Source organism: Lathyrus oleraceus, chromosome 6 (assembly GCF_024323335.1).
Source record: "Lathyrus oleraceus cultivar Zhongwan6 chromosome 6, CAAS_Psat_ZW6_1.0, whole genome shotgun sequence".
Classification (NCBI taxonomy): domain Eukaryota; kingdom Viridiplantae; phylum Streptophyta; class Magnoliopsida; order Fabales; family Fabaceae; genus Lathyrus; species Lathyrus oleraceus.
The window spans coordinates 509,876,205-509,899,681 of record NC_066584.1 but is presented as its reverse complement, the minus strand read 5'-3'; the positions used below and the strand labels follow the sequence as shown (position 1 = coordinate 509,899,681).

At 35.7% G+C, this 23,477-nt stretch overlaps 1 protein-coding gene across 2 annotated transcripts; it reads right to left on the bottom strand.

Moving 5' to 3' along the window:
- Nucleotides 1-344: 344 nt before the first annotated feature.
- LOC127098080 (uncharacterized) lies at nt 345-22,501 on the bottom strand. 2 transcript variants are annotated; one of them, XM_051036578.1, is made up of 17 exons: nt 22,153-22,501; nt 21,342-21,421; nt 21,020-21,070; nt 20,045-20,551; nt 19,645-19,902; nt 18,903-18,968; nt 13,829-14,008; nt 13,441-13,492; nt 13,065-13,343; nt 12,792-12,902; nt 11,500-11,691; nt 10,381-10,656; nt 2,682-3,323; nt 1,694-2,202; nt 1,535-1,595; nt 1,377-1,445; nt 345-1,031 (listed from the first exon to the last, which is right to left on the bottom strand). In XM_051036578.1, the coding sequence occupies exons 1-17, from the start codon at nt 22,306-22,308 to the stop codon at nt 945-947; spliced, it is 3,576 nt and encodes a 1,191-aa protein (XP_050892535.1). In that variant the 5' UTR covers nt 22,309-22,501; the 3' UTR covers nt 345-944. The 2 variants fall into 2 exon arrangements, with proteins under 2 accessions (XP_050892535.1, XP_050892536.1); XM_051036579.1 differs by having other exon boundaries at nt 21,342-21,442; nt 22,153-22,295.
- Between the last annotated feature and the right edge of the window lie 976 nt (nt 22,502-23,477).

Below are 23,477 nucleotides of genomic sequence, written 5' to 3'. Positions count from 1 at the left end.
TTAAGAAATACTCTTGTATCAAATATTCTTCAAAATATATGAAAGATGTATTTCTTTCAACTGTGTTTCTTCATTTTAACAAACACCATAATATTTTTATCATATATCATATTCTATCTAACTCATTAATCTTTGAAACTTTTTTAATCAATTCTCTTATAATTGTTCTAAATGTTTTTCTACCTTTAGGTCTTCCTTCCTCAGTCTCAACAGCAAATATAACAATTGTATGAATAAATCACATAACAAATTGCCTTCAACAAAGCAATTTCCACTATAAAATCATATATATATATATATGTTACAACTTCCCCCATTGAAGGTCTAAATCATACCAAAGAACAAAAATATTAACGTGCATATATTATTATAAATTATAATTTCAGAAACGGAGAGCTATTTGGATGCCTCTAAAAGTAGGCACCGCAAACAGGGATACTATTAACAATGTATATATTTTTTTAATGACAAGTCCCTCATGCCAAGCTAAAAAATGGCAATGATATATACATTTTGTAATAAACTTTCCTAAGTTAACTGTTTCTCAGTGGTTGAAAGACATGCTGAAGATGAGAACGTACAAAAATCAACATGGTGCATGGAGTGCTATCAGTAATAAGACCCACAGGCACTGAGAGGGGGCATATATTGTGTTATGTCAATTATTTCTCAGGAAAATTAACGTGAGAGCTCACTCAACCCCACTGGACTCTCTGACCTCCAGTATACTGTCTTCCAAGATACAGAAAATGAAACATGAGTTTGTGTCTGGAAAGAAGGATGCAAATCATGTCTGCCGAAGTGTTTCAACCTGTGTATCATTTGATTGATAAGCGATGAGTGTTGAACGATCCTCAGAATCAGCAGCGATGATTCCTTAGACCAACACAACTATAATACAAACCAACATCACATTCACACCCCAGAAAACCAAGGCTTGAACATTACAAATCATATCCAAGATCATTTGCTAGTTGAAGGATGCCACGCAATTGAAGGTAAGGATTCTCCAACAGTTTTTCATTGTTGCTCTGTGCAGTGTCAATACAAAGCATAATTTAATTTAATAATTATACAAGTGAAAGGTTAATAATAAGTCGCCAAAAACAGTCATTATGTAAACAAACATTTTTTAAAATTAAAATAAAATATAATGTAATTTAAAGACATAATGGAAAGAGGTGCATATAGGCACCCTTTGAGAACTACATTTTCAGGATAGAACTTTTTAAGAAAAAAAATCAGGATAGAACTGTCGGGGGATATCAACAAGAATTTGAATAAGATACTCATTTAAATGCAAGAATGAAAATGTAAATGTCAGGTGTAAGAATACTAGAAAAGGAACTCCAAGCAAGTCACTATAAAGGAAGTACCTGCTGAGCTTTGACAACAAGATTCTGAAGCATGTATTGATATTCATCAGGTTTCTCGGTCATCATTCGCTGCAGTGATGAGGGAATGTTACAAATAACGAAAATTGAGGACCTAATGCATGTATAATCAAACACAAAAAATGAAACTGAATTCATGCCTTCAGAAGAAAAGCAGACGAATAATATGCCACCCTGGAATCCATGTCTTCCAAAAGATGCCTGCCAGATGCAAGAAGGTTCGTATTTTATAAAAATATGTCTAAAGCTGATACATATTAGCCAACTAATTCAAGAAGAGCATAGAAGTGTGCAATTACCTAAAAAATCGTTCTCCACCCACTTCCTTGAAAGCAGCAGGATCTGATGTGCATTTACCGACAAGAAGCAGAAGAAGGGTGGCCCGGATATCAGATGTGGCACCAGGCAGGTTTCCTCTTCCTTTGCTTCCAACAGCAATACCCAATGCAATATCATCTGTAGCCGCTCCATCCAATTGTATTAGCGGCCAATATAGCAAAGCAGCAGGAACTCGTGCAATTAATTGCATTGGGACAATGGCCTGTCCTTGTAGAAGAAGTGCTGCCATTGCTGCAGTCTCATGATCCATATGGTAGTTATTAGGGTAGCTGGATCTTTTACCAGCTTCTTCCTCATTAGGTTTATCTTTGTGTAAAGTATTTTCTTTATGGACACTATTATCACCATCGCACTTTTTGTTTAAACTGAAGCAATTTAAATTATTGCCATGTTGCATGTCATCTCCATAGGACAGAGCCATAGCAGGGGGTACTTTTAGGCATAATTGGGAGAATAATATATCGCACATCTGTTAACAAACAACAAATATTTGAGCAAAACAGGCAGAATATGTTAATGATATATTTTGCAAACAGAAGCCCATAAATATGCCAACAGACTATTTTCAAAATGTTTCTCCAAGGAGTCACATTATAATCAACAAAACTGGGTTTAAATTTAATTATTTAGAAAATAAATATAATAAATGGCAATGTATTCAGATACTTATGTGTTTTTTGAGGACATTAATTTAATTTATCAAGAAACTCTTCTTGATCTAACAAAAACACCGCCAGTTCCTATGAAAATAGGTTCCCAATCACATCCAAATGGCACAGAATGAGTTTAGCGGCTTTTCTCTTTCCTTGATAGTATAAAGAACATGCAGATTTGCTGGCAACAGTTTTTCAGACTTCTACAATTCACCGTGTTTTTATAAGAATTTATTGCCACAACATGAGAATATTCAAGACAAAAAAGAGGCATCCCGAGTTCAGAAATAATTACTTTCAGAATGTTGGTGCAGTCTGTTTCATACTTATTCGTGCAGTCTTTTTCATTAATCTGAAACAACAAAGCACTGCTCATTATGTCAATCACCGCATGGGCTTTATCAAGATGCCAATCTTTCTTCCTATGCCCAAGATCACTGCTCCTTGATTGTTGCATTTCATACTCGTCTAACAAAAATTTGCACCTCATAAGAAGCCTTTCAAGAACAAACAAAAATCCCCATCTAATATAGTTATGTTTTGACTTTAAGAGCCCACACATAAGTGAAATAGGCAAAGGAGCATCTGATACAGTTGAAAAATCATGTTTTCCAGCTTGATGAATATTCTCCTGGAAGGATTTTATATTTGACCATATAGTTCCATCTCTTTCCCCACTGATTTCATCAATAAGCAGATCACCTAACCAGATACACCCATTTTGCCGGTAAGAAAGTCTTTCAGAATGAAGAAGAGAATGTAAAGTACTCCATGAGTGCTTTGCCTGCAGACCAATGTCATTTCTTAGAGCAGGGCCTTCCATATTTTCAGGAGACCTGTGAGTTTTGGTTATCTGTATCATACCAGAGAACTCGCCCTCCAAATGAGTGAATGAACTTATCATTTCATCAAATTTCTCCATTACATTTTCCAAAAGCTGCACAGATTTAAAGAGAGCAAAAGTTTAAAAGTGTACATTTCTTTTTTGGTTACATCAACTCCCGTTTAAAAGTGTACAACTTAATAGCAAATAATAAACCTATACTTGAACCAAACATTAATCCTAATATTATTCATTGCATTAGAGCAGACTTTGGGGTCAAGGAAGACGCAGCTCCATTAAAGCACTAACTGATTTGACCTGTCAGTTCTATACACTTGCAACCTACTGTTAGTGTAATGAAGGAAGACTGAAATCTCTGTTAAAATTTCTTAAATTAAAAAAACGAAACAAGTATTTAATTCTCATAAATATATAGTACAATATAATATAGGGTCTTGTTAACTTGTGCCCTTAGGGCACAAGCTAAGGAATCTAAAAATGAAATTTTGTTATTGAATACTCCCTCCGTTTTTTTATTATAAGTCGTTTTTAACTTTTCACAGGTATTAAGAAATATAATAATTGTGGTATAAAAAAGAGAAATCATGAAGGGTTTTACAAAATCATCCTTCATTAATTGTATTGGAAAGATAAATTGACATAATTGAAAAGAGAGAGAATAATAAATATTTAAGGTATAATAGGAAAAATAACATTAATGATTCATTGATATTATAAAACGACTTATATTGCGGTACAAAATATTTTCCTAAAATGACTTATAATAAAAAACGGAGATAGTAATATAATATTTTGACTTTTAAAAAGTTAAATGCACGACTTTTAATGCGTATGTTTCTATATTTTATTTTTAATTTGTGGTTAAGGGCACAAGTTAACATTAGCCTATAATATAATATGATCGGAGAAAGTGTAATATATTGAATGATATATTTATGCTAGAAAAAAAATAACTATAATATCTCTAACACTTCCTTTCATTAAAAATAGAACTCTTAACTGCTCTACCATCCATGATTCAAGAATATAATATCTGTGACCATCACATTTTTCTCTTCAAAAATATAATTAAGTCCAACAGAAGCATATACAACTTAAGAATGTCATTTCAACACAACAGAAATGATAGACTTAATTGTTTTGCATATTAACTTTCACTCACAATGATTGCATCACATAAAACACCTGATACCTTTTTCCATTTCAACCACCCAGTTTGAATTTGATGGTTTACATCCTATTTAATGGAGAAATAGAATGGGATGTAAACAATCAAATCCAAGAGGGGATGTAAACCATCGAATTCAAACTGGGTGGTTGAAATGGAGAAGGGCATTAGATATTTTATGTGATGTAAAGGTACCGCTCAAGTTGATGGAAAAGTTTTATCGGACTGCGGTAAGACCTGCGATTTTGTACGGACAAAATGTTGGGTGGTTAAAAATCAACACGAGAATAAAGTAAGTGTAGCAGAGATGAGGATGTTGCGGTGGATGTGAGGTAAGACTCGACAAGATAGAATTAGAAATGAAAATATTAGAGTGTCGGGGTAGCGCCTATAGTGGAGAAGATGGTGGAAAATAGACTTAGGTGGTTTGGGCATGTAGAGAGAAGGCCGATAGATTATGTAGGACAGAGGGTAGACCAGATGGAGAGAAGATAAATAATTAGAGGAAAGGGAAGACCTAGAAAGACTATCAGAGAAGTTATTAAGAAAGATTTCGAGATTACTGATTTGGATAGAAACATGGTCCTTGATAGGACATTATGACGAAAGTTGATCCATGTAGCCGACCCCGCTTAGGAGGATAAGACTTAGTTGTTGTTGTATGTTACCAGGTATCAAATTAGATAATACATTGTTGTAAATATTAGATTGTAAATAGTAATTATTTCTATTAGTAATGAGGCCCATTAGTCAAAGCCCATTAGGTTTTCTATTCTCTCTTATTTAAAGCATGTAGATGTAACATGTAAGAATAACTTTTTAATATATCAGTAAAATATTTTACAACATGGTATCAAGAGCTCCCGATTTTGGGGGATTCGCTTCCGCCTAAACCCTAGCCACCTTGTAGCGGAGTTTTTTTACTGCAGTTTGCAGTTTGTTGTTGTTTTTGGGTGTTTGGATCATTGTTGTTTTGTGTTGTAGCACATCGTGCTTCTTGTTTTTGTTCACTCATCTTTGAAACCCTAACCCATCCTGTTTCTTGGTTTGTTTTCTCTCGATTGTCCTTTCAATGGTTGAGATTATTAACGACCAACCACCTCCACCTCCACCTCCCACAAATCCACCAGCCCCATTTAATGCTAAGGATTTTATCGTTCAAAAAGGTTAGTGGCTTACCGGAAAAAATTATTTTCAATGGTCTCAGTTCATCAGACACACTCTAAAATGTTGCGACATGTTTGATCATATTGAAGGAAATCCTCCTCTGGTTACTGCTCCTAACTTCCCTTCCTGGGATAAAGATGATTCTGCTATTATTACTTGGCTTTGGAACTCCATATCTCCAGAAATTAGTAGAAATTGCATGTATCTCTCAAGTGCAAAGGCAGTTTGGGAGTATCTTCGTCGCAGTTATTCCATGAAACAAGATATGTCTGCTTGTTATGATTTAAAGAGGAAAATCTTCAACACTAAGCATGGAAATCTTTCGATCACTGAGTATTTTGGAGTTCTCAATGGTTTTTGGATTGAGTTGGATCAGTATCAGAATTTGAAGATGGAGTGCAGCAAGGATACTGCCACCTTGAATACTGTTGTTGAGCGGGATAGGATCTTTGATTTCCTAGCAGGCCTTAATGCTGAATTTGACCCTATTCGGGTGCAGATTTTGGGTAAGGAAAAATTTCCTGATCTTAATGAAGTTTTTTACACTGTCCGTAGTGAGGAAACCCGTCGTCAAGCTATGCTTCATGAACAGCCCCCGGATGTGTCAGCATTAGTAGCTAGCAAAACAACAAGACAAGGACCACCACCATCATCATCCAAGAATGTTCGTGACAAATTCCATTGTGAGCATTGCAACCGATCAAGGCATACAAAGGATAGGTGTTTCAAACTTCATGGGAGGGAGCAGGTTCTTAGCCGAGGTGGCGGTTCTCGCAACATGCACCAGTATCAGGCACATGTTGCTACACATGTCCAGGATACTGAAAGCTTTGAAAAGAGGGGAACTGATCTTTCCTCCTTCAGTCAGAATGATGTGGAACGGTTGAAGTCTATGCTTGACTCCATGAGTAAGCCTTCTGGTTCTAGGTCTCTAGCAGTTACTGGTAAGAGTTTGTGTTCCCGATCTCTTACTGTTTGTGGTAATATTCCTAAGAATGCGTGGATTCTTGACTCTGGTGCTACTAATCATATGACATTTGATTCCACATTATTATGCTCTTATACCACACCTTCGAGTATTCCTTATATCACTGTTGTTGATGGCTCTCATGCTTGTGTTGTTGGCACTGGAAATATTGACTTGCAACCTCCATTCCAGTTGCAATTTGTGCTTCATGTTCCCACACTTTCCCACAATTTAATTTCCATTCATAAGCTTACCCGTGATCTGAATTGTAAAGTAATTTTTTCTATGTCCCATTGTGTTTTTCAGGACCTTACCACGGGGCAGACGATTGGAATTGCTAAGGAAAAGGAAGGGTTATACTACTTCTCTGATGACCATCCAAAGGTGTTGTCCTCTTGTTTCCAGTCTCAGTCTTCCTCTTCAGCCTCACAAATTTGGCTTCAGCACAAGCGTCTCGGTCATCCTCCATTTTATATAATTAAGTCTATGTTTCCGTCGTTGTTCTTACACCATTTTGTTGAGTCTTTTAAGTGTGATATTTGTCAGTTGGCAAAACACAATCGTGTATCTTTTCCTTCCAGTTTTAATAAAAGTGATGAACCGTTTGATTTGATTCATTCTGATGTTTGGGGACCTGCCCCTACCTCTAATATTTTTGGTGCAAAATGGTTTGTCTCATTTATTGATGATTGTACTCGGGTAACTTGGATTTTCTTGATGAATACTAAATCCGAAGTACCACAAATATTTATCCAATTTTATAATATGGTACAAACACAATTTGGGAAAGGCATAAAAAGAATTCGTTCTGACAATGGTAAAGAATATGTCAATCATACCTTTTCCAACTTCACTAGTAAACATGGCATTCTCCATGAATTCACATGTGTTGACACCCCACAACAAAACGGTGTCGCAGATAGAAAAAATCGTCATTTACTTGAAGTTGCTCGATCTCTCCTTTTTCAAATGTCTGTTCCTACCTCTTATTGGGGTGAGGCAATTCTTACTGCTGCCTATCTGATTAACCGGGTCCCATCTCGAGTGTTAGGTAATAAAAGTCCTGCCCAATTTATGCTTTCACGTTTTCCATCTGTTCCTATCTTACACACTCTTGAGTCTCGCATTTTTGGTTGTGTTGCTTTTGTTCATGTTCACAAACAATATCGCAACAAATTGGATCCCCGTGCTGTCAGATGTATCTTTCTGGGTTATGCACCCAACAAAAGAGGGTACAAATGTTATCATCCTCCGAGTCGAAAATTCTTTGTCCTCCAAAGATGTCACCTTTCATGAAAATGTGTCATATTTCACTCGTTCTCAGTCTCAGGGGGAGAACATAAGTGACTTAGAGTCTGAGTCTGAGTCTGAGTCCGAGTTTCTGATCCTTGGTCCTAGCCTCCCTAGAACACCTATCAGTGTTCCCTCTCTTGAACCCGAGTTGTCACCTAGTTTGAGTTTGAGTCCTAGTTCAACACCTGAATCTGAGCCAGTAAGTGTTCCTGGTCCTTCAAGGCCTTCTGTTTTACAGGAATCAGCACCTCCAGCACCAACTCTAGTGTATCAGAGAAGAAGTAAACCTGACCTTCTCCAGAAACAAATTCAATCGCCTGAACCGGAGGTAAGTACTGAAAATGATTCCTCTAGTGATGATTGTGTCATTTCTGATACTTGTGACAGTAATCCAGTTGATTTACCCATTGCTTTGAGGAAGGATAAAAGATCTTGTCCCTCCCTATATCGACACCCTATCTCTCAATATGTCTCCACTAAACATCTTTCCACACAATATCAAAGTTTTATTGCAGCTGTTGATTTTGTGAAAATCCCATCATCTGTTGAAGAAGCATTGCAAAATAGAAATTGGGTCCAAGCTATGGATGAGGAAATGAGAGCACTTGAAAAAAATGGTACTTGGGAGATTATTGAAAGGAAAAGAGACAAAAGTCCAGTTGGATGCAGATGGATCTATACTGTAAAGTACAAATCTGATGGTACACTTGATCGGTACAAAGCAAGACTAGTGGCAAAAGGTTATACTCAGACGTATGGTATTGATTATGAGGAGACATTTGCCCCAGTGGCAAAGATGAATACTGTTCGAATTTTACTATCTCTTGCTGCTTCATGTGGATGAGAATTGCAACAGTTTGATGTTAAAAATGCGTTCTTGCATGGAGACTTAGAGGAAGAAGTGTATATGGAGATTCCACCAGGTGTTGGCATAACAAATGGAGCTAACAAGGTGTGTAAATTGAAGAAAGCCTTATATGGACTAAAGCAGTCCCCTCGGGCATGGTTTGGAAGATTCACAAAGGCAATGATGTGTTTAGGCTATAAGCAAAGTCAAGGAGACCACACTTTATTTTTTAAACATTCACAAGGAGGAAAACTGACTGTACTTCTTGTTTATGTTGATGATATTATTGTTACAGGAGATGATTTGATTGAGAGACATTTCCTCAAAGAGAAATTATCAGCAGAGTTTGAGATGAAAGACCTTGGGCAACTCAAGTATTTCTTGGGAATTGAGGTAGCCTACTCAAAGCAAGGCATCTTTATTTCTCAAAGGAAGTATGTGCTTGATCTTTTGCAGGAAACTGGCAAACTTGGATGCAAACCTGCAAGTGTTCCCATTGAACAAAATCACAGGATAAGCTTTGAGGAGGAAAGTGACAAAGTTGACAAGGGTCAATATCAGAGATTAGTGGGAAAATTGATTTACTTGGCACACACTAGACCAGATTTGGCATATGCAGTCAGTGTGGTGAGCCAATTCATGCATGATCCGAGGGTGAGACATTTGCAGGCTGTAGACCGCGTTCTACAATATCTTAAAGCAACTCCAGGGAGAGGACTTTTGTTTAAAAGAGGTGGAAATCTAACTATGGAGACTTACACTGATGCGGATTATGCCGGATCAGTGAGTGACAGAAGATCTACGTCAGGCTATTGTACTTTTCTGTGTGGTAATCTTGTAGCCTGGAAGAGTAAGAAGCAAAGTGTAGTTGCTCGATCAAGCGCCGAGGCAGAATTTAGAGCTATGGCACTAGGAATTTGTGAGCTATTGTGGATGAAACAAATTCTAGAAGACTTGAAGATACAATGTGAAGGTCCTATGAAATTGTTTTGTGACAATAAATCGGCTATTAGTATTGCTCATAATCCTGTTCAGCATGACAGGACTAAACACATTGAGATTGACCGACATTTTATCAAAGAGAAGTTGGATAGTGGACTGATAACTACATCTTACGTTCCTTCCGGGCATCAGCTGGCAGATGTGTTAACAAAAGGCTTACCAACAGAAAGATTCAGGCAACTTACTTGCAAGTTGGGAATGATAGATATCCATTCACCAGCTTGAGAGGGAGTGTTGTAAATATTAGATTGTAAATAGTAATTATTTCTATTAGTAATGAGACCCATTAGTCAAAGCCCATTAGGTTTTCTATTCTCTCTTATTTAAAGCATGTAGATGTAACATGTAAGAATAACTTTTTAATATATCAGTAAAATATTTTACAACATACATAATAGTAAAAAAAAGAGTGATCTACTAATGAAAAACCTACCAAGGTAAGGAAGAGAAAGGGGGAAGAAAAGAGGTAGAGGAACCCATAGAAAACAATGTAAATGCATAGCCCCCTAGCCCGTTGTTGAGATTACAGTGTTAAATGAAAGAAGGATTTGAATAAGAGATTGAATGTATATGATATATTGACTAAACCTATGTATACTAAAAATTATAACTTCTATTGACAAAGATAGCCACATAATAAAGCATATTCTGCATTTATCATTTTACTTAAAACCATTAAGCCAACAAACAAAAAAGACAAAAGTACCGTATTTAAACGTTCGCTGTTGGGATATCTGGACAGTGGAGATGCAATGGATCTTCTCAAAAGACCCCCAATCCCTTCTACCCCAAGTTTAACAGAAATATAAAATGCATCAGCTGCATTTGTTTGAGCAAGCAGGGTAGCAAGTGGTCGGATCTCATCATCACCATATTCATTGACCCTTGTAGCTACACACCTTTCATTAATTTGGTGCAAGACATAGCCAAAAAGTATCGAGTACAAATTTTTCCTCTCTTCTTTGGAGTTCACAAGGGCATACTGCGTCCAACCCAAAATAGAAGGGTGAAAAACCTTCGTCAGTGACAAATAACATCATAACAAAAGAACTTCAGTTCAGGACTTGACTCTACACTTTATACTCGTGTAAATAAGACTCTTATATTTCAAATAATATGGCAAATTAATATTGGAAACAACAACAATAATAAAGAATATGACACATTCATGACCTTAAATATCCAACTCAAGGAACAGAATGGTTGTTAAGTATTGTCGTTCTTTTAACTTCTATAGTCTTAACTCTCAAATGTCAAATCCAAAAAATTGGAGAATGTGTAATATTTGAGAAATAGTTCATTATCAGCTCCTATGTTCAACATCTATCTTTATGGAAAGACTCATTTACCCAAATCCCGTAGTTTTTATTTATTGTATGAAGACTTTATAGTGTAGAAGTTTTATGAGCAGCAACTTGCGTTTGAACCAAAAAAAATAGAAGTTGACGTCCCAGAAAAATAGCACAGGCATGGAAGATATGATTATTACTACTAGTACTATGTGGATGTAGGAGTTCAATCAAGTGTTTTACTAGAGAAAAGTGGAAGTGCTTATAGTACTCTGAAAATCAAAAGCCAACTCAAGTAATAATTTTGAGGATGATAATCAGCAAAGATCTTCTCTATTCAAGAATCACATATTCGTACCCTTATACATCATATCAACCAACTAATTGTTGTTAATGGTATACATTTAGTAATGAAAACAGTAGTATTTGGTATATGTTAATTCATAGACATAAATTTTATACTGATAATAAACCATATGTCTTTATGTCCTTCCGTATTGGAAGTATATCTATCTTGTGGTTGAAAATATGCATACCTCACGAAAAAGAAATTGAACTCCACCAATCATATCGAGTTGATTCACCAGAAACTTTGGTGTGCTGGGTACAGGCTCAATGGCTTCATCAGAAACTTCATAAAACATGTTCGCTAAAATGGAAATAAGCTTGCAATGAACTAATTCTGCCCAAGAATTCTTCCTGCTGGTTTGTATTAGTGCTTTGATAACCTGAAGGCATATGTATGTAAATAAATTAATGACTTTATATTTATCCTGTCATTAAGCACATTATCGATCAAATTAAAGCAATGAATACCTTAACACTCAGACAGAAAAAAACTAGTTCACAAACTCCCATCTAAAAAAAAGAATTTGTGACTTATTTTTACACAGTAACGGAGCCGTATCGCCGCCGTATCGGGTTTTTTAATTTATTTTTTAAAATAAATAATTTGTGTTAAAGAGTCCCATATTAAAAAATATATGGCCTGAATATGTGTTTATAAGTAGGGTATCCTCACCTTACAACTCGGTTTTGTAGGGTTGAGCTAAGCTCAACCCACATATTCTAAGGTGGTATCAAAGTCTTGTTTAAGATCCGTTGGGCCGCGTGCTATAAGGTTTCCGCTATCAAGTCACCCACCATTTATTTTCACGCTCTAGATGTTCAGTCCTGAGCGTGAGGGGTGTGTTAAAGAACCCCACAATTGATAATATATGACATGCACATGTGTTTATAAGTGGAGGTGATCCTCAATGTATCGACGCCATGTCGAGATTATGACGTATTTGTGCTTCATTGTTGCCAGGAGAAAAAATGCAATGCGTAATGAAAAGGAACCCCAACATTGACCATTTTCCCACTACCTTATACGGGCAAACTACACGACATCTTTAGTATGGATGAGTTTTTGACAAAATCAAGTGAAATACCAAAGAAACTGGAGTGAACTTTAACAATCAATTTTGTTGTTACAGTGAAGAAAAAAATGAAAGGTAAAATTGGGGATATATAAATGAAAAGGACCACAGATGTAATGTAATGCAAGAAAATTGGAATCAGAAACATGAAGAATAAGACAAATGGGGAGAATCACAGTAACAAAGTGAAGATGAAGATTATGTGTTAGTAAGTATGAATGAGATAGTTCGAATCACTTGCTTTCAATTAGTAGGGAACAGGACAGAGAAGGGAGGGAAATAAGAAAGCAAAGGCTACAGCAAGAACCGGGTGGCGTTGAAATTTGAAAAAGTTTTGTATATTAAAGGAGAATGGACAACTCAACAGAAAACAGTATGAAACAAAAACTGAAAATATCACTTCTCACCCTGATGTCAAGAACTTTCAATCGTTTTCTCTGGATCTTTCCTCTATCACAGACAAAATAAAGCAAACAACTAAGTGCGGATGCCCAGATAGATTCCTCCTTTTCTTCAATCTGTATATGAGAACAGAAAAGCTAGACCATCATGACAAAAAAGAGAATAGATAGACAACACAATTGTTATAAGAATCATCATATGAAATAAACATTGATTTTTTCTGGTTAATCGACCAAAATAACTTGAGTGGTCAATAGGGAAAGGAGGATCAATTATACCTGCACGAGAAGAAGTAATATCTCATACAAAATATTTAAAATCCAAGATTCTAAATTATCTATTGCAGAGAAATTGTCCAATTTGCTAGAAAAGTTTCCTTTTTTACTCCCTTGGGCCATAAGTTGAATGTCAAATAAGGATTCCTGAGAATATTCTTCTTCAATTGTGGATGTGTCATCAGCTATCAGTGGTTCTAGGAGATGAGCATGAACCCCAAGATTTAAAATTAAATCAAATGCTCGAGCCCTGCATGCGGTTTTGGAAGAACTAAGCATCTCCTGAAAAATGTATTGAAAATTAAATTAGTACAACAAAAGCATTTAATAGTATTCTCAATTTTTTAATTTTAAAAAGAGTACTCTGTGGATGCATCACCTCAAGCAAAGAAAGAGTGAGCGGAGTAGCTATCTGAGAATCCAGAACATACCTATAAAATAATATATTTTCCAGCCATCATACATGATCAATTCACAGAGCAGCGCACTAACTATTGAAATGTAAACAATAATGTCATATTAGTGTCCCCTGATGTTTGATATCAGTCCCTTCCATTTCTGTGCTTAGAAAATTATTTTGCATCTCCCTATTTGTTTTCTAGTTGTGATTAGGCAGGACTCACAGAATTATGTTTTAATAATTGAAATCAGAAATGTTCAATCAAGTTTTAATACATGCAATAGAACTGAGAAAGATATGATATAAGATAAACAGATGGTAGCAATAAAGGAGAAAAGCACAGGCATACAAGTGCATTGACACATACATGTCAATAATTAGTTTTATAAGAACGCTCACAGCAACATCCATTGATGGTTTTCCACTGTTATTGGTTAGCCTAGTTGACATTGTTGAGAAATTGGTATTTGGTGTAGAAATCTCTGAGCAAACTGCAGCAATAACTTCACATAACTCAGCAGGGTTCAATCGCAAAGGCTGTTGCTCACTGGTAAGCATAGGATAATATCTTGTGAGAGATGTAGAGAAGAATAGAATAAGACAATCACAAATAACTAATGCCTGATCAACAAGTGTAAACTACTTCTATGAACAGTATTTAATTTTATGTTCAAGAAGTGCAATTAACAATGATCTTTGATTAAAATATTTTAAAAGAATATAGGGTTACAGAAGTAAGCAGAAAGTAAGGAAATGGGGAAAAACAGACTTGGAGAATCAGAAAGGAAGAGGACGAGGAGGTGAAAAAGAGCATGATGGTGATAAACCTCAAGGTTATTATCATAATTATATATATACACGTGAAATATGCTTGCATACTTTCATCACTACGCATAGGTTACGGGACTTACTAAAAGACTACTATATTAGCAAGCAGGTAATATGGAAATATAAGCTATGAGAGATTTGAACATACTTTGTTTGAATATACACAATTTTTAAAGACAATTTGTGTTGAAAAACATATACCTTAATTAAAGACAGCAAATAAAAAAAACAGAGCATAACAATTAGTTATTGAATATGAAATATACGATCCAGAGTGAACTATAAAATAATATTGAGTCTTTTTAAGTAAAGTTATAAGCTTTATGATAGCATATTCTCTTAAATGAAATGCCCGCAATTAAACATATATATATATATATATATATATATATATATATATATATATATATATATATATATATATATATATTGTTAAGAATATGTTATCAATCAATTAGTATTGATTGATATTCAATTAGTCATAACTGTAATTGATATTATTTCCTATTGTATATTCCCTATTTGCATATAAATATACACCATGTGTGATCATATTAGACACACAGAGATACAATTACAATATGGTATCTAGAGCTGGTTGACCTATTGTCTTCCACAAAATAAAAATAATTTTTTTTTCTTTTTTTCCGGCCACCCACAGCGCCGCCACCGTCTCCGCCGCTCCTGTCGACTTTTCGGCGAGATTCCTATACGCCGGAATCGTCTCCTACAGATCGGCCAGATTCACTGCCTTCCGCCGCCGCACGCGTCCGCACACGTCTCTCCTTCATCGCACGTGAATCTCACGCGCCGGACAATCAGTCGCGCATCCGCTGCCCCCAGCCGTCGCCGTTTTTCCAGATCTGCTCTCGGTTTTTCATTCCGAGCCATCAAATATCATGGGAGATACCGATTCCATCATGTTCACTAAAGATGTCACTATTCCCGCCGCTGATTACAATGATTTCCTCCAATACAAAGCAGCCCATCAACAATCATCATCTGCCGCTGCTGCTCAGTCGGGTATTCCTGTAGCTTTTGTCTCTACACCTTCACTTGGTCCTTGGGTCCTTGACTCTGGTGCATCTGATCATATGACTGGTAATAAATCTCTTTTATCTCATTTGTCTTATTCTGATTCTTTGCCTTCTGTCACTGTGGCGGATGGTTCTAAAGCCAAAGTTCAAGGCCTTGGTCAGGCACATCCACTTCCAAACTTGTCTTTAGAGTCTGTCCTTTACATTCCTGGTTGTCCCTTTAATCTAATATCTGTTCACAAGTTTATTCGTACTCTTGATTGTTCAGTTCTTTTTAATGCTAATTCTGTTCATATCCAGGATCGACGTACAGGACGGACGATTGGAGCAGGGAGTGAAGCTGGAGGATTATATCATCTTTCTCCACCGGTGGCCTGTGCTTCTATTGCTTCTCAAGAACTCACACATCAACGTTTGGGTCACCCTAGTCAAAATAAAATGCGTCTTTTAGTTCCTAGTCTTTCTAAGCTTTCTTCTTTTGAGTGTCAGTCCTGTCAATTAGGCAAACATACTCGTAGTACTTATTGTCAACGAGTAAATAAAAGTGTTGGATCACCTTTTGTTTTAGTTCACTCTGATATTTGGGGTCCTAGTCGTGTGAAGTCTACTTTAGGATACTATTACTTTGTCACGTTCATCGACGATTACTCACGATGCACTTGGTTATTTCTAATGAAAAATCGTTCAGATGTTTTCCGTATATTCCAAGAGTTTTATGCTGAAATTAAAAACCAGTTTAATACTACCATTAAAATTTTACGCACAGATAATGCTCGTGAATATATGTCATCCCAGTTTCAATCTTTTTTAACATTACAGGGAATTATTCACCAATCATCATGTGCTCATACACCAAAACAGAACGGTGTTGCTGAACGGAAGAATTGGCATTTAGTTGAAACTGCACGGACTCTTCTTCTTCACCACAATGTACCCTCTCGTTTTTGGGGTGATGCTCTCCTCACCGCATGTCACCTTATCAACCGAATGCCTTCCTCGGTCCTTCAAGATCAGATTCCATACTCTATCTTGAATCCGGAACACGATCTCTACCCCATTCCCCTTCGTGTGTTTGGTTGCACATGCTTTGTTCATGATCTTAATCCAGGTAAAGACAAACTTTCCGCTAAATCTCTCAAATGCATTTTTCTAGGCTACTCACGTATACAAAAGGGATATCGTTGTTTTTGTCCTCAACTTCAACGGTACATTGTCTCTTCCGATGTAACATTTTTTGAAGGTTCTCCTTTTTTCTCTGCCTCTTCGTCCTCCCAGGAGATTTGTAATTTAGATGATCAAGATATCCCTTCTGTCATCCCCACACCCATTAAACCTCCTTTGCAGGTATATCAGCGACGCACAACACGTCCATCGGCAGTTAGAGATGATATTGATCCACCAGCACCATCTCCTACTCCAATTGTTCCTCCAGCTACGTCACCTGAACTTGACCTTCTAATAGCATTACGAAAAGATATTCGATCTCATAATCCAAATCCTAAATATGTTTGCGCTTTAAATTATGACCGTCTATCTACTTCCTATGTTTCTTTTGTGTCTGCTTTGGATTCTGTGTCTATTCCTAAGTCTACAGGTGAAGCTATGACTGACCCCAATTGGCGTCAGGCGATGGTGGAAGAAATGACTGCATTGCATTCAAATAACACTTGGGACATTGTTCCTTTACCTCCAGACAAAACTACAGTGGGTTGTCGATGGGTTTATACAGTGAAAATTGGACCAGATGGTCAGATTGATCGTTTTAAAGCTCGTTTGGTAGCCAAGGGATACACACAAATATTTGGCCTTGATTATGGTGACACCTTTTCTCCAGTTGCCAAGATTAGTTCAGTCCGTCTCTTCCTTGCATTGGCTGCTATTAATCATTGGTCGCTTCATCAGTTGGATATTAAAAATGCATTCTTACACGGAGAATTGGAGGAGGAAGTGTATATGGATCAACCTCCAGGTTTTACTATTCCTGGTAATTCAAGATTTGTTTGTCGGCTCAATCGATCTCTTTATGGGCTAAAACAATCTCCACGTGCTTGGTTTGATCGCTTCAGCTCTGCCTTGATACAGTTTGGTATGACTAGATGTGAAGCAGATCATTATGTTTTCTTCCTTCACTCTTCCAACGGACAACACATCTTTCTTGTGGTTTATGTTGATGACATTGTTATCACTGGAGACGATACAGACGGTATTCAGCGACTCAAAACTCATCTTTTCAAAAACTTTCAGACAAAAGATTTGGGTCCACTCAGATACTTCTTAGGTATTGAGGTTGCACAGTCCTCATCAGGCATTGCAATTAACCAACGTAAGTATGCATTAGACATCCTAACTGAAACTGGTATGCTTGACTGTCGTCCGATTGATACTCCTATGGATCCCAATGTCAAGCTTCTTCCGGGTCAGGGGGAGTTGTTGAAAGACCCGGGAAGATATCGACGTCTAGTGGGTGGACTCAATTATCTTACCGTCAGCAGACCGGATATTACTTTTGCAGTGAGTATTGTGAGTCAATTCCTTAATGCTCCTTGTGATACTCATTGGAATGCCGTTATTCGGATTCTCAGATATATAAAGAATGCACCAAGAAAAGGCCTATTATATGAAGATAAGGGTGATGCTAAAATCACTTGTTACTCAGATGCAGATTGGGCAGGATCACCGTCGGATAGGAGATCCACTTCTGGATATTGTGTTTTTATCGGAGGAAATATGATCTCATGGAGAAGCAAGAAACAAAACACAGTTGCATTATCTAGTGCTGAAGCTGAATATCGGGCTATGGCAGCAGCCTCAAAAGAACTTGCTTGGCTTAAGAATTTGCTCTCAGAACTTAGGTTCGGTGACCTTCAGAACACAAAACTCATATGCGACAATCAAGCGGCACTCCACATTGCGTCCAATCCGGTTTTCCATGAACGGACCAAGCACATTGAAATAGATTGTCACTATGTAAGAGACAAGGTACTGTCGGGAGAAATAACCACGGAATTCGTAAAATCTGAAGTTCAATTGGCTGATATGTTTACCAAGTCTCTCAAGGGTTCTCGAGTGAATTATATTTGTAACAAGCTCGGATCATACAATATATACGATCCGGCTTGAGGGGGAGTGTTAAGAACATGTTATCAATCAATTAGTATTGATTGATATTCAATTAGTCATAACTGTAATTGATATTATTTCCTATTGTATATTCTCTATTTGCATATAAATATACACCATGTGTGATCATATTAGACACAGAGATACAATTACAATATATATATATATATATATATATATATATATATATATATATATATATATATATATATATATATATATATATATATATATATATATATATATATATATATATATTATTGGTCTTACCTCTAATTCGACGATGAAAAAATTTATAAATCTGAATAGAAAAACAATTACAGGAATTTGAAATGTTTAAAGCAATATTCAACTGAATATCTGTATTATACTGTTATGGCGTCCAATTTGAAATGGAGAGAACATATACATATATAATTGTTATATATTTTTTATGAGGGATTTCTTTATCTATACCTGTAACAACGATATTGGAAGAGCTGTCGAGCCCGAGGACGGAATGTACTCACAGGAAAGTCCTCCCTGAAAGAATCGTCATGCTCATAACAGAAAACCATATCATCAAATGCATTTAGTTAATCAAAAGTAGTGAAAAAATAAACATCCTTATTATTCATCTTGTGACCACGAGTAAAAATAACATATTAAATGTAATAAAGGAATTCAACTATTTTAATTAATTGTCATGATATCTCATTAAAAAATAGTATTTAAATTAATATAACACTTAAGTTTCTATGTATATTTGCAGTCAACGAAGTCACTGCCAAACAAAACCAGAATTACTCCATAAACAGCACTGTCTTTTATTTAAAGAATAAGATGCATCTATATAGGAGGAAAGAACAAACCACAGCAACAAAAAATAAGTGACTCATAAAAAGAGGATAAGAAGTAAGAATCGACCACAAACAGAAATCCTGAGTTTATAAAATCAACACAGCAAAGCTCGCAAACCCTTCTCTTCAAATCACGAGGACTCGTACTCCTATATTTTTTACACTATTATTAATCTAGGTCAAGTACTAGGGAAGGAAAGTATAACTAGTACAAACCCAAGAAAGCAATAGTCCTAAGGCTTAACATTAATGAAACATGGTCTAAATTTCTCCAAATTCATTGAAAAAGCAAAGATGAAACAAACAAAAAATGGAGAATAAAAAATTAGAGCAAGAGTATATTTGATAAAAGAACATACCAAACTTGATGAGGCCCTGTTTTGATGTGTTTATATGCGGCTATTGCTCTCAAGTGAGGACGAGCAGATGAAGAGTTAGTAATTGATGTTACCGGAGAAGACTGTAATAGTTGATTTAGGTAAGGCATATCATCAGTTCCAAAATATTTCTGTGGTTGCCCCTTCATCTTAGATTCAATGCCTCCTACAAGTAGAGCCGCAGCACCTACTTCTAAGAAATTATGTGCTCTCTTGTCTTGTAAACTCACAGCATTGTCACTGTATTAAAATATATTTGAAAACATGAGCTGCAGTGGGATAAATCACAAGAATAGTAGAAACATGAGCTGCAGTAGCTATTAAGGCATTAACAAAACATCTAAAACATATAGACCAACAAAAGGTATAAAATTCTGTTTACTTTTCAGCTAGCATTGATGATGACTGCTGCTCCTCAAGCCAACGCCATTGTAGAACATCATGGGCAATGAACACAAGTTTGTCTTTTTCGTCAAAATTTTCAACTTTAGATAACTTTGAAATAGTTGAAGTGATTGAATCCTTCTCCACCATTTCTTGGATGCTTGCTGGACATAATTGGGAACTGAAGGATTTATCTAACAATGATGACAACGTCGGAAGTGATTGTCCTGATGCGGAAGATGGTCTTGAAGATGTAGATGGCTGAAAAAGTCGCTTTGGAATGTGTTGTGCCACTAGGGAACGCACATAACTCAGTGACTTCACAATAGCCTCAGAAGCAAATTTAGATATGGACAAAGGAGATGTATTTTTCAGTGTTGTTGATGCACAAGATTGTTGGTTCAAAGAACTTGACCATGGTTGATTCAGGTTATTATCACATTCAGCAATAATGGTTAAACAAAAACGGTCTATCTGCAGTAAAGTCTCCTCACTTGGTTTGTATCTGTAATAATTCATAAGATGAGAACTCTTAACAGCATAAGAAGCAAATGACAAAGAAGGTGAGAATGGAGTCATTTTAGTTGCATGTATGAATCTTGAAAAAATACGTTGAAGTTATCAATAAAAGAGTATATAAACAGGAAGCAAAATTAGCAGCACTTCCAAAAGATTACAGATTTACAAGTCTAGAATGCAAACAGAACTTTCAAATCCATATTTCGCGACTTTTTGGCATGGGAAAGAATGCAGAGGGTGTGCAGTATAAACACACTTTTTTTCTGGAATCACTTTAATGATTGGGGGTGGTGGTGGGAGTGTTAAACATATGACCTTATTTTTAAAGAAATAACTGAGCATTAATATTGCAAATATGCAGTTTGAAGAAGTGAGGACTGTAGAGAGGCAGACAATGCATCACATATAAAAATGTTTTGATGCAATTGAACATTCATTTGTTCAAGCAACATACCTTAGAAGATACCGTTTCAAAATTGCTACACACCTTGTGACAACTGCAGGACTGGTAAAACAAGTGTCGATGTCAGTAGCAGAAAATAGAAATTTAAAATGGTTCACAAAATACTAGACATCAGAAGCAAATAAATGAAAATGAAACATTAAACAGCTTAAATCTAAATCAGAAGTAACACAGATGCATAATAACTAACAAGTCTCAAAATTACTAGGCCCTCCATGTGAACAATTTGATACATTAGAAGAGTAACGGTTTTATGCAAACCAGACAGTATAGCCAACTACCCTGTATATCAACAAACAAATGCAGCAATTACCTTCGCACCCTTTCAGCCATGGTATATTCCAAAATTGCACTATAAGCCAGGTCCGTGGTTGCAGGGGCTGCCAGATAGTCCTGCCATCATGCGGTTTAGTCCTAAAATTAGTGAAGCTAAGGCATGTTGTGTATTGAATATTGTTAAGAAACTCATATTGAATGAGAGATGGCCTGGATATATTTATAAGTGAGGCAATTCTGTTTTGTAAGTATGAGTTAACTCAATTTCTAATAATATCAAATACCAAGGAACTGTAAATATCAACCAGTCATAGTATACCAAATGACAACGAAACCATAAATTTATGTACAAAAACTTACTGCTAGATACAAAAATATTTGTTGGATTTGAAATACTTATGACTATCAATAAAATGATGAAACAAAGAAAAACAAGGGAATGCCATTTGCATAAAAATTATACAACAAATCACAATTTTCTTCCGCAAAACACATTATTCACTATAAAGCACGGACATCAGAAAGAATACTGACACGTCGACACCAGAAATAATTTTTAAAAAAATACAATAAATTAAACTTTCAATGACACACAGGTGTCGTGGAGTGTAGTGATGAAATCACATGAAAATTAGAATTGGTGAGAGATTAAAGTAGAAAATTAAGTACTACGAATGAATAGCTGCTAATTAACTTTCAGAACATGAATAAACTAAGATTAATCACTTGATCCTACTTTCTATTGTTAGCTATCAAGAGAAAAACCTCAATTGCTAGAGCGACGAAGAGTGCATAATTAAGATTTTATACGAAGACGTGGAAAGATGGAAAAAGAAAGAGGAACGAACCCGAAGGATTCTGGAAGGTTCGACGGCGGGAGAGAGGGAGGAGGAGAGGCAGTCAGCGACGGCGCGACGGAGAGGCTCCGGAAGCTTTTTGAGGAAAGAGGATCTCAGCCTTGATATGGTTGTTAACTGTATCCGTGAGGTGGCGGAAGAAGACATGTCAATTTTGTGATTGAAATTAGAATTGGAATTGGAATTCTTGTTCACTTAGTAAAATAACTGTAACAGAATTGTATGAAATTGGGGCACATTTGAATTTGAATCATCCAAAATTCAATAAATTAATACTGCAATAGTAAAGTGAAAGAAAATGGTTCGTGTGAGTGAGTCTGACTCAGTGTGTGTTTGTACGTACACACCTGATTTTATGAGGTGACATTGCATGTGCTGTGTTACCAAAACATTATTTAATTAATTAATTAAAAACTATAGTATACGGTTAATTAATGTGCAGGCCCATTTTTAGGGTTATTTCCTTTTAGAGAGGATCTCTATGCAAACTCATCCACATTTTTCTTTTCAATTCAAACAATGTGAATGTAGGTTTCTACTTTTTGACTTTGCCAAATAATATCATTAAATAACTAAATATGTGGCTCTAAAAAAAATTCACATTAATCTCAAATCAGTGTCAATTTTATCATCAAGTAATTTTATTCTCTTCTTTTCGAAATTATGGGGATTGAGTCGTGATCCTCACAACTAAGTTTATTGTCTATCATCATTAGACTACCAATTTTTAATTTTAACATAAATAATTAAATCTTCGTTTTGTCTAGAATACTTGCTGAAAATGTCATTTGAGTAGTTGTTGTCGTTTTTAGAAGAGGTACAATATAAATGTCCGCAATTGATGGAATGTGTTGGTTGCCGAAATTGGAAGTATCTTTACTCCATCTCTGCCTTTAAAATGAGCCTGACTATTTTAAGTATAAAAATAAATGAAAGAGCGCAATATTACATTTAGATATTGCTTTGAAAATTAAAATATCATTCGGTTTAAAATACTTTTTTTAATAAATAGTCCACTTACTATCGAATGGAAGTAAGACAAACCGCAAATAATTGACTTGGATTTGTCTTTAACTCAGTTCCACCCCCATAAGAATTAATTTAATTTGAAAATCGACTCAAGTTTTACATAAACTTTTTTTAAAATTTAAATCCGATTTATTTAAATTCACGAAGATTTAACTTTTTTGATTTGTGAATTTAAAAATCAATTTTTTAAAATCTATTTTTTTATATATTTAATATTTTATTTTTAAAAAATATATTAACGTAAAATTAAAATTAATTTTATCTCAAAAATCTCCGTCTTCAAAAAC

What these genes read in the sequence shown, in the direction of transcription:
- LOC127098080 (XM_051036578.1), bottom strand. Translation starts at nt 22,308, where the DNA reads ATGTCTTCTTCCGCCACCTCACGGATACAGTTAACAACCATATCAAGG. An exon ending in AACCTTCCAGAATCCTTCGG is followed by an intron (nt 21,422 to 22,152) that starts GTTCGTTCCTCT and finishes GCATGATGGCAG; the next exon opens with GACTATCTGGCAGCCCCTGC. An exon ending in ACTGCACCAACATTCTGAAA is followed by an intron (nt 2,203 to 2,681) that starts GTAATTATTTCT and finishes GTTTGTTAACAG; the next exon opens with ATGTGCGATATATTATTCTC.